The sequence below is a fragment of the Parus major genome, chromosome 1A (assembly GCF_001522545.3).
Source record: "Parus major isolate Abel chromosome 1A, Parus_major1.1, whole genome shotgun sequence".
NCBI classification, from domain to species: domain Eukaryota; kingdom Metazoa; phylum Chordata; class Aves; order Passeriformes; family Paridae; genus Parus; species Parus major.
Window position 1 is genome coordinate 62,813,432 of NC_031773.1, and position 12,412 is coordinate 62,825,843.

The 12,412-nt window shown below is 40.7% G+C and overlaps 1 protein-coding gene across 9 annotated transcripts in view; it reads right to left on the minus strand.

Annotated features, from left to right (window-relative positions):
* Window positions 1-12,412, minus strand: part of SOX5 (SRY-box transcription factor 5) — a 618,882-nt gene that overhangs the window by 290,555 nt on the left and 315,915 nt on the right. For 5 of the 9 annotated variants that reach the window (XM_015627619.1, XM_015627618.1, XM_015627617.1 and 2 more), the window contains exon 1: window positions 474-629. The exons of the other annotated variants lie outside the window; for them this stretch is intronic. In XM_015627619.1, coding sequence (XP_015483105.1) covers window positions 474-511 — 38 coding nt within the window. In that variant the 5' untranslated portion in view covers window positions 512-629. Of the gene's footprint in view, window positions 1-473; window positions 630-12,412 lie in introns of those variants that run through there. 9 annotated transcript variants of the gene reach the window in all.

Sequence of the window (12,412 nt, forward strand, 5' to 3'; positions counted from 1 at the left end):
GGCTCTGCCCGGGAAGGTGGCTCGGCGGGCCGGCTGGGCTCGGGCAGGGTGTGCGGGAGGACACACCACAGCAGCCTCTGCGGCCCCGGAACAAAGCTGCGCGCCGCGGGCGCACCGCCCGGGGGCCGGGGGCTCGGCTGCAGCCGCCAGCCCGGGCACTGACACGGCGCTGGAGAAGCCGAGGAGCCGCGGGGGGAGCGCGGAAGGGAGCGGGGGGGAGCGGCTCCCCGGCCGCCGGAGTTGCGCGCCCGTCCCCGCGTGTCCGTGTGCCCGCTCTGCCCATCCGCGCACACGCGCGCGAACAGGCGTGCTCCGATAAATTAAAAAAAAAAATAAAATATAATAATAACCGTAAAAATAATAAGAATACAATAACAGACAAAACACGAAACAGAACAAAAAAAAAAAAAAAAAAAAAGGGAAGAGACACCCCCACACACATACACACACCCCGCCTCAACAACTCGACTCACCTTTCAAACTCCTGAGGTAAATCAGGGTCAGTTAGCATGCTGGAAAAGCACAATTTCCCTTTGTCACAGCAGCCACCTATGGTCGCCTCCAACTGAACCTGTCAAGTGAGTCCAAACCTTCTAAACCGATTGATTTTCTCTCTCTCTCTCGCTCGCTCTCTCTCTCCCTCCCTCCCTCTCCCTCCCTCCCTCCCGGCTCGCTCGCTCTGAGCGAGGACTCCTTGACCAGTCTCTTAAAGGGGCAGCGCGCTCGCAGCAGGATGATCGCGCAGCTCCCCCCGCCGCGCTGCGCGACCTCCGGGGGCCTGTCCTTTCCTTTTAATTCTGCTCGCCCGCCGCCGCCAAACGGGAAAAGTCAACTCCTTCAATGTCCTAAAAAAACGCGGGGTGGTGGAGGGGAAAAAAAAAAAACAAAAAGCAGTCCGACAATCCACCTAAACCGGCAAACCAGGAGCAAATCCCCTACGCTGAGGAAGATCAGTGGAGAAAGAAGATAAAACAAGAGCAGACTGATTAAATTGAAACAGTTGTCAACTCTCGGAGTTGAAATAGGGGAGAAGAGATTAAACACATAAAAATGTTACCAAAGGCATTTGTGCTCCGAAGAATTTTCATTCCTTTCCCCCACCCTTCCCGGTCTCTCGCTTTCTCTCTCCCTCTCTCTCTCTTTGGGTAGGGGAAAGGAAAAAAAAAAAAAAAAAAACCAAAAAAAAAAAAACCCACCCCACACAACAATCAGGCATTGTTCTGAGGGAAGAAAAGCAACTTTGACAGATTGAAATATAGCAGAGGCCCCTTCAAGGAAACCTGTAAACAACTTGTCACTCACTCTGTCGGTCTCACTGTTAGCTCTTGCTTTCCACAAAGTGCTGCGAACCGTCCTGGCAACAAACCCAAAGTTTCCTCGGCTCCAAACTCCATCAAACAGCCCCGTTGTGTGCAAGGGAAAAGGTAGCCACATGCCAAAACAGCGGGCGCGCACACGAACGCACACACACGGATGTTCAAACAACAACAAAAATAAACTTTCCGCTCATCTGTTAGGGCTTTTCGCGTTTTCTATTTAATCATACACAGCCCCCCTTCCTTTCCCCCCCCCCCCCCCCGTTTTTTTTTTTTTCCCTTTCTTTCCTTCTTTCCTTCTTTTCTTTTTTCCTTTTTTCTTCTCCCCCCCCCGACTCTCCGGGCGAGCAGCAGAAGTCCCTCGGTCGTGGCTTCCTCTCATTTCCCTTGCCCAGACAACCCCTGATAACAAGGTGGACGAGGCGCGGCTGCAGAGCCCCTCGGCTGGCGGAGCGCAGCCTCCGCCGCACTTCCAATTATCCAGATAAAAATCTGGCAGGCGAGGAAGGCGAGCAGGTAACGGGGCTCGGAGACAGCCCCCGCATCCCGCCCCGGGGACACCCGCATCCCTCTCCGCTCCGGAGGCAAGGGCTGCTCCCGAGCCCGCCCCGGCGGGGAGAGGGGGCAGCGGCCGGGAGAGCGCGGCGGGGAAATTCCCGTCCGAGCCGCGGGGATTAGCCGGGGGCTACTCTGGAAGCGGAGCGCACAATGCCTCAACAGTGTGCGCGGCCCGTGTCCGGCCTGGCACTGAACTCGCTGTAAGGCGCGGGAGGGGAAAGGAAAAAAAAAAAAAGAGAAAAAATTTGGGCTGCCTGTTCTTTCACACACACGTGCATACACACCCACACAGGACCACTTATAGATAACCCATTCTTTCCAGTTCCCCTGCCCTAATTCTTTTCTCTCTTCCCCCTTCTCTCCCACCCCTCCTTGATCTGCAGCTGGACAACATTAAGGGCCTTTAGAACCCACGTGGTTTTGACCCTAGAACAGTTCGATTAGGTCCATTGCCACCCCTCTCATCCCTGCCTCCCAGTGGCACGGAGATAGCAAGTTTACTTTTTGAAATACGTACACATATTTGCACGGAGCATCCGTAAAACTTTCAACGTTTTCGTGCCCACTGGCTTAAGAAAAATGCCAAATAGAAAAGCTTATTATTTTTAATATCCAACAGCTACACTGTTTAATTTGCTGCTTTTCGCTCTCAGTGCATATGTTAGAAACCAGCAGGCTCATGCAGAGGCCAATCAGTCCAGTGTTGGTATAAAGGCATTATCAGCTGGAAGTCGGCTGCTAGCTTTAATCACGAGGAGCAAACCCACTCGCAACTTCTGTGCATCATCACCGAGGAGCGCCCGACCCAGGCACGGAACAAAGCGCCGCAGCCAAGTTTGCGAAGGTGCCGTCGTTCTGGTTCATAAAGGAGGATCTGCTAAGGCAGCCTCCAGCCTGCCTTCCACCAGCACAGCGCTCCGAGCCGAGCCGCACACAATCTGTCAACTTCTGGCATGAGGGAGATCTAATGGCTCCTCACTGTGGGGCAGGGTAAGCCAGCTTCCTTCCCTAGCCCCCAGCAAATAATGTTTTCCACAGAGGTCCGTCCACCAGAGCCCGACAAACCTGTTAATACCTACAAGGATTTTTCATTTGTTTGTTAGTAGCTATCTCTTTTAGGATAGCCATGAAGTAGACTTTGAAAAGGCAGCAGATGATTAAAAAGAACAATTCCAAATACTTTCTCTTTCATCTGAGGGTCTCAAACCATGTTAAGTCTCACATTACTCCTCTGCAGGTAATAAATATAATTAGGGCCGATTCCAAAACTTTATTTGTATTGAAAAGTATCTCACTCTGCAGGGGCTCCATTCAAATCAGCAAATCTCTGTGTGGAGTAGGAGGCTACTTAGTAAGAGAATTTGGCCTCAAATAAGGAAACTGAGATGCAGGCAGGCTTAGTATCTTGCCCAAGTTGACACAGTTAGTCAACTCCAGCAAAAGGATGAAAAACAAAGACCCCACATGCCTCACAGTTCACAACAGCCCTTATGCTGCTGAAACATATATACATATATATATTTGAGCTTTTTTCCTCCAGATTTTTTTTTTTTTTACTTTTACTGTTTTGTTTAAAACATGCTTCATTTCTGTATTCACATTCTGTAGGGCCCCTCTTCTTGGTGTTTCATTTTCCCCTTGATGCACCACTGCCCATCCATAAATGCTGTTCCTTCTGTCCCAGCTCTTGCTTTGCTTCCCCTATTTCCTCACACTCGGCCTTGGGAGAAGTTTACAGAGTGAAGCTACACAGAAGCCACATCTGGAAGAAAATTAAGACCACCTTTTATTAAAAGAAGTATAAATCTCAACCATTTGGATAGAACAGGAATTCCATATTTTGACTGCATGTTAGCTCCATTCAGCTCTAACCTCATATGCTTTCACCAAGGACACTCAGCTCCACAACTGCCCTTCTTCTACCATGTCCTTCCTTTGTCTGTCCTGATGTATTTACCCCTTTCCCAAATCATTTCCTATTTGAGGGTTTTTAGGACAATGATCACGTCCCCTCCCCCCAAGCTGGTATTATCCCTAGCACACTGGGGCTCCTGGTTTGCTGGCTCCCAGCTAATATGATTATAAACCAAAAGCAACCACCATCAACATCAGGGATTAGAGAAGACATGGGCTAGACTAGGAAGAAGCAGAAAGAACCATATTAAAATGAAGAAAAAAAGAAAAATAAAAGTGTGGGAGAGAAAACTAAGCTAACTGAGCAAGAGGGAGAGCTGAGAAGGGGAGAGGAAGTGGAAGTAAGGAACGAAACAGAGGTTTCTCCCCTGAATGGTTCTGAGATCAACTCTTCTTTTACTTAACCTAGTTTACAATTACTTTTACCCCAATGAATTTTGTGCTTAGGTACCTTCTTCCCCATTAACTTCATTTTGTTTTCTGCAACGACCGCTCCCAGATGACTGAGGGGAAACAGAGTGTTGTCCAAAGAGGAAAAAAAACCTAACCTGCTGTTGTAGTAATACAGCATTACAGTATCCTTGTACTATACTGGATTATATGGATAATATATATATATGTGTATGTGTATATATTACAGGAATATAGACAGTTAAGTATAGATTTTCTGATAAAATCATTTTCTCATAAGTTCAGCTGCAATTGCAAGATGGAGAAAAGGCAAGTTAAGTGATTTGAGGGGATCTTGAAACCCTTCTAAAATCATTTCATATTAACTTTTAGCTTGCTTTTTAGAAATTGCCAGGACATGTCACAAAGTCTGCTAGCACATCAGAAAGTGGAAAAACTGAGAAATTTGGATTAATAGCCACTGAAAGAAGAAAATGTGCATAACATGTAATTGTATAGTTTTTAACATGAGAAATTTTATCTTGTTCTGAAATTTTGACTAGTGATAGGAAGCTCTGTTGCCCCCTTTTACCGAGTGAGTCGTAGTTACAAAACTCACTTGCAACCTCCAGCATACACATTTAATGCTCTCAATTATTTCTTCTCAATCTGAGAATTCAGATACAAATATCTTTAAATGATGAGAAAAATGAAAACCCCCTTACTATTCCCCTAGCATTTCAGTGAATCTGCTTCCTTAAAGGAGTGCCCAAAACAAAAAAAAAAGTCCCAGTAAAAGAGGACAATTTGGGTTGAACTAAACAAAAAAGCTTTGATTTTCATTTGGATGAAGGGACACCACTGAAATCATAAACTCCTCTAAGAATTTTTGTGCTTAACTGTTTTTTCTTTTTTTTTTAATTTTTTTTTTTGCTATTGTGGTTCTTCAGTTCAAGAGGTGAACCAAAAAAAAACCCACCCACGTCAAATTAGGAATACTATAACTCTGGAATACTGCATAGGCAGAATCCTCAAGTCTTTAGACAAGCATATTGGAAGAAGGAAAACCTTAAATGAAACATTATATATATATATATATATATATATATATTTTTTTTTTTTTTTTTTTAATCCTTAAACGATATCACTTCAGTCTAGTGCTTTTGGCAGATACTGCTATACTGTAAGTAAAGGAAGTTCTGGGGGGGGATAAAAAAGAGCTTTTTGGGGTTTTGTATTTTCACTGTAGGTTTTCATAATAGAGACCTACGAAGTCCAAGGCAATGTAAGATGTTCCATGGAACGATTTACTGGAAAATTCTCCCAGAAAATATGCAAAACTCTGAAGATTCTAAATGGATTTTCTTTTTTAGGCACACACTCAAAACAACTGCAGCATTAAGAATGAATCTGTAAGACTTCTAAGAAAGGGTGTTTTGCAACACACTATGGGAGAGTGGAGGGAGAATAGAGCGGGGTTGATGCATTTATTATGAAAAATATCTTGCAAATAATGAGTGCTTACTTCAGAGCATGGAAATGTTTAGCTACAATGCAGTTTGGATCATATGCTTAGGAACAGATTTTTCCTTCCAGTGTGCATGCCTAGCTGCCATTTCCATTAATGGGAATTAAGTACATGTGTCAAGAGGAGAAGTTAACTCTTAGAAATAAAACTAATCTATGCCTTTTTTAAAGAATGTAAATGCCATATCAGGCATGTTCAGTGTTGGCAAAACTGAATGCTGAATATAGTATAGCAAAATCTGAGAAGGAGAAGGCGGTCTGGAGGACTGAAATTTCTGTGCTATTTAGAGTTTTTCAATTTACTGCATTTCTTCAAGGAAAAGTAAAACCATCTCATTTGTAAGTGGGAAGCCCTCATTTATCAGTTATTCACTTGCACTTTTAGCAAGGCCCTACCATCTGCAACCCTCCCTGTGAAAAAGGACTGATGCTATCCTTAAAAAGAAATCTGAACCTTCATCTAAATTCTAACTTCCCTGAATATTACAATAAAGTCCTTATTTATTTTTTTTAAGGAGGTTGAAACTCACTCTTTCATCTTGTGCACTCTGAATCAGCCAGGGTAAAGCAATCTCAACATTAATACATTTGCAAACTATAATATAAGTAGGGATTTTTAGAAATTAAAATAATACATGTAAACACATTTAAAATTAAATTACATATCTTCTTTAGCAATAAGTAACTTTTAATCGTAAAACTGAGAAATATTGGTGTGATGGCACAATCTGGGTTTTGTGTCACTCTCCCACCCCTCTCTGTTTTGGGGGTTATTATTGTTTTATTATTTCTGTATACTTTCAGTTACATACAAGGTCTCTTTACTGTTTGTCTTAGTATCCTTGGTTTGCACAGAAGTAGCTTGAAAAAAAATAAACAAAACCAGGACCATTTAGAAAAAAAAAAAAGTCATAAAAATAGAGTATACCCATGGATATGAACTGTGATTGAAATTACTTAAGAAGATAACTGGATTTAAAATTTACAGTTCCTCATTAAGGTTCTGAACATAAAATGTTACTAAAATAGGAACCTATTGCTCCCAGTCTTTTTTTTTTTAAGGTTCTTTTTTCAGTGTAGTTATCTGGCACAGAACATCCCATCCTGAGTGATGCCCACAGCCTCACCTTAGGCCAGTGTCCCTGCTCTGCCTCCTTCCTGCTCACAGGGATTCCTTTCAGTGACAGGTCTGTTTACTATCAGTGCCCATCCAACCTTCAGCCTCTCCAATGACAATGCCAGCAAGAATGTTCTCCCTCAGTGGCATTCCCAGTGACTGCTGTGAACATGTAAATGCCTGCCACAATACCCACAGCCCTGACCCCAACACATTCCTATACAGAACCAACTCCCAGCAAAGGGAGATTACTCCCTTCTTCCCTGGTGCTTCTGCAAGACTTTACAAGCAACACGAGCTTCTGAGCCTGAGTATCCTAAAACCACAGCTTTGATCTATTTGTAGGTAATTATTGTTGAGTGGGATTCCAAATGCACTGAAATTGAGACTGTCCTGCTTGCCCATTCAGCCTTTCTTCATAGCTCTCACAATTCTTATGCCACCACGTTCTTATCACTCCCACAACACAATTCTGTCTCTTTTTTTTTTGACTGATCCACTGAACAAGATTAGTCACCACATTTTGTCTCTGTATTTGTAATATCACTGCTTTTTCCACTCTAGTCTGCTCTGACTTGAACACCAAGGACATTTGGTTTAAAACAAACAGGTTTGCTTCCAGTGATCACCAAGCAACATGAAAGTAGAAGTGCTAGGGTGTTTTGGAATAGTCCACATCACCCAGTCCTCTGTGTTTGGTGAAGGCATTCCAGCCTTTCTCTTGTGGTCATGAGGTTTGCTCTGGTGTTTGCCATCCAAATTCTCCCCACCCACACACACATTGACTGTCTGCTCTCCTTACTAGAAGTGGTTTTCTTGGAGTGCCATCACCATCATTTGTGACACTTTTAACACAGAACTACAGCCACTCTGAGCTAACCAGACTGAACTCCTTGCAAGTGTGCATTACTCAAACAGAGTTTCATTCATGGATGCCCTCCATTTTATGTGCCTCACTGGATTATGAAAAGCAGCAATATAAATTCTTCAAAAATAATATTACCATTTGGTACTCACTTTTTACTGGAGAAACAGTGAAGAAACAGGTCTTTTGTAAGAAATATCCTCTATCTGAACCAGTTTACAGTTTTGACTGCAATTGCAATTAGACAAAGGAACACAAAAAGAGGTAACATTCCTACATTCTATCTATTATCTATTCTATTCTCTTTTAGTCAGTATAATAATAAGGACTCACTATAACTGCTATCTAGAAAGTGTTTCATAAATAGAAATACTTAAATGTCAAATTCAAAACAAATTTGGAAATACATTCCTTTCTAGTATGCCATGCATGAGATCCCTACATTATGTATACAGTCTATAACAAGATTAATACAAATCAGTGTTTATTAAATGCAGTCCATTGATATTTAACTTACTATAAAAGTCACTGTGAAGATCAAACTCTAAATTAAGTGGTGATTCTAATGACATTAAATACAAGGGAAGGAGATATAAAACACATTGCCGTCTTACACCTTAAAACAGTGAAGAGCAATCAGTGAGTATGTAGAGTTACATCGCATTTCTAAAGTTATAAAAGCATACATAACCCTTAATTTACTCTAATGGTGCTCTGATGAAGTTTTATAAGTGATTTTCCACTTCTGAGTAAAAGCAAAAATCTAAACTCCTACTTCCAGCACACAGACTTCAATTCAGCCACTATTACAGAGAAATAAATACATAAGTATAGCATAAAGCAGACCAATGGCTTGTTATTGCTATTTCTATGGAGGCTTAACTCTTGCTTCTCATCTCTCATTACATGGGACAGCTAGAGCCTAGAAACATTGCCAGGGTAGAATGCTAAAGGCCCCTGGGAATGCTTCTGTACCTTGTACAAGGAAAAACGGAGAAAATACTGCCACGGAGTTCTGAAGCATAAATATGGGAAAATCGGAATATCTGGGGACACTCTTCAAAAGCCCTAATGCAACCCAGGTACAGGGCTGACTACTTTCTAGTACCAATTAGCTTGTAAGACAGATCTTCAACAGTTGCCATTGAGGTATATTCAGAGTATAAAAGAATCAGAAAGGAGATGTAAAAAAAAATAAAATAAAAACACAGGGGAAAAAAAAAAAAGACCACTGGACTGAGACAGACAGACATGCATTAAGATAAAAATACAAAGAACTTCTTAGGAATGTTTATCAAAGAAAATTTATGTCATAAATTTTCCTCTGCCTGGAGAAGATCCAGAGCTGAGTGTCTCTTCTCTTGCCATGTAACATTGTACTGAATCCAGACTGCACATTTGGTCACCCACTTTTTGCTTTCAATAACATTTTCTATTTCTAATGTGGCTTTTGTTTTGTTGTACAAAGTTTAATTTCTCTTTCTTTTCAATGCATTTTCTTTTTGTCATTATTTCAGAGTTGTGTTAAAGTAATTAGTGACATGATGCCAAGGACTGAACTACACAAGCAACCTAAATATTTTGATTCACTGAGAATTCAGTCCATAATTTACAAAGTGCCTGACCCCATCCAATAAATAAAATAAAATAAATTAGACAACTTCTGAATATTAACAGTCTGAGCTATACAGAGAAAAACATCAAAATGCTGAAACAGTGTAATGTCACCACATCAGATACAAGATAGTCTTTTGACACTTTTTCAAGAAATGAAATCACTTTTGTACTTACCTTTTTAACATTTGTATGTGGCTACTACCCTTTCTTGAGAGCAATGTGGTTCAAAATCTGGGCAAGGATTTCACAAGTGAGAATGCCACAGCTGCAACTTGTTTTCTTAAGGAAGTCTGAGCTAGCAATAGAATGGCAGCAGGTGTTTCCAGAAGTGCAAATTGGGTGGAAAATAAAAGGAGACATCTACCTTTTTCTTCTTCAGGTGGTTTTTTGTTTGTTTGGGCTTTTATGGGGATTTTTTTGTTTGTTTTTTTTGTATTCGTTAATTTTTTTTTTAGCTGGCATTGACTTTTTCATTTATTTTACAACTTGCTATAAATTTTTTAGAAGGGTCCCAATACTGTAGTCAATGTTAAAACCTGCTGTATGCAGCCAGGACAGGCATTTGGCACAAAAACAACCATACAGAGCTTTGTGCCTATAATCTCTAGAAAGATCACAGCTTTTAGGGTGATTTGTGGGCCATGACACATAGGGCCACAAAAACATGACATTGCCAGGATTTGTGCTTCATTGCATGAAAAAAAATGTACATCATTTAATAAAAGCAATTTTTTCTTACGTTAGTTTGAAAAATCACCACTGAACTGAAGTGAGGACTCTGCCTCAGACACAAAGTACAGCCTGCATCAAAGCACTTCTTCATTAAATTATCTCCTAGATACTTCAAACAAGGTGGGCCCAGACTGGACAAGTGTTCTGTAATGAGGGGGGAAACTTATTCCTGTCCCTCATCTCCTGCTGAATGCTTTAACTGCTTTATTACTTCAGAAAAGTATATAAATCCAAATACATGTTACTTCTGAGCCAAAAGTAAATTATAAGTTACATAGAGGACTGCTTCCTATTTTGTGTGTTTGATTTGACTGACTCATTATTATAATAACTGAAAAAATAAAAAGTAACTGATCACCCTTTCTTTTATTTAATAAACTTCTATTTTTATTATTTAAATTTTCTCTAAAAAGTCTTGCAGCTTTTTCCTCATACAGAAGCCAGTCTATCCAAGAACCTCGTGAAGGTCTTTTTCAAAAATTGCCATTGAAGGGAAAAAAAAATCTAATGATTTTATTTTATTATTTGTTGACAAGCTCGAGCAATTATCTTTATGCATAATTTTTTCTCTACAAAAGCTATGCTGATGGATAGCTATTGTATCAGAACACTCATCTATATGTCTCCTAATTTTATTTTTTATTACCATTTTAACCAATTTATCAAGTGAGGAAAGAAAAGTCATTAGACTAATTCTCAGCATCAATTCTACTGTTCAATTAAAGAGAAGCAGAAAAATGGCTTTCTCCAACCTTACAGGTTAGAAGCCAATATTAAAAGGAAAGAATACATATTAAGTTAGCAGCCCTATTTGAGTTCATCATCAATTTCCAGTCGCACATTTTGATATGTCCAACTTTACCCACTGCTCTGTTGCTCTTCATTTGATGAGTTTAGCATCTGCTTTTCCTTCACTTTTTTCTTTGACAGTAGCCAATCCTTAATATTGCAAAAGAATAGGTACAGGTTAGATTTCCCTCTTAAGCCTTATACAGTTGAATATGACCAGGAAATAATTTTATTTTTCAGCAAACCTGTCCCCGTTTTTACCTATTATTCTGTGTTACAGTAGCAAGGAAAAAAACCTTAACTATTATTCTGTGTTACAGTGCAGAGGGAAAAAAATATTTACAAATGTGACATGAAAACACCTGAATTTATTCCATGCAGTTTCTGTACATTCCAAAACAATAAGCTTTTTTTGAATGGGGTTTTCCCACACTTCTAGCCAGTGATATTCCTGTTGTCCTCCAGTTTTAGGCCATACCTATTCCAATGCCACATTTCCTCTCCTAATACTGCATACTGAGCTGAGCAAATCAAGTTTTCCAACAACTTGGAGCCCAGTCTATACTCCAGACTTCGGAAGCCTTTGGGGGTTAATGAACTTTAACCATGCATTGATACCAAGGATATCCAGAAAATCTGAGCCTGTCTTTGATACTAAAGATGATATGAAATGGCATCAGCTCTCCAGAACTGAAGGAACTATAGGTTCCTGCAACTGGGAATTGGACCAGGGATTGTACAAGATGTACATTTTGTACCATGTAAGAGTTTTGATAGTCTTTGCACATGGTTGGATTAGTCCATATAGGAAAAAATACTGGGTTCTTTTGAAATGATCCAAAGACTTGCATTTAGAAATCTGACTACAGAGTTTTGTGTGGCTACTGTGCATGGCTTGATTATTTTGATAAGCATGAGAGAAAACATATAAAACCAGGATGGAAGAATTTCAGTATTGATTGAACCCATACAAATTGGGGGTTTTTTTTAAATTGAAATAAAGACATATTTCTTATAAACCTTACAAAATATCTTATTGCACTGAAACTTTACCTGCAAACACAGTTTCATTACTGGTAAATATTCACAACCTCTGCCACTCCCTCCAATGTCCATACAGGGCCTGCAACCTATCCCTAAAACACAGGATAGTCAGTCAGGGAATAATTCCTAGAACTGTATTTTTAAAGGTTGTTACACACAAGATCTGTGTACCACAATGAATGCTCATGAGTGAATATTCAGTTATTAATATAACACAGGGAGTTTACTAAATGAGGAGGAGTACAGCAAGCAAACCACTGAGAAACAGTTTGTTTGACTACTCAGATTCTCAGGTTAAAGAACACCAAGGAATGGCAGGAGGGAGGCTCCCACCTCCATGGGCAGCCCAAAGGCAGCAGACACATGACATACACTGAACTGGATCTCACACCACATGAACAGTGAATCCTGTGCACTTTGCTTCTTTAGCTTGACTACACATAACCACTCTGCATAAACCAGGAGTACCTGCCCAAGATTTTCAGATATTCAGCATCAGTCGCTGAGGTCAGGTGTTGCTGAGCTGTTTCTGGCTTTCCAAAA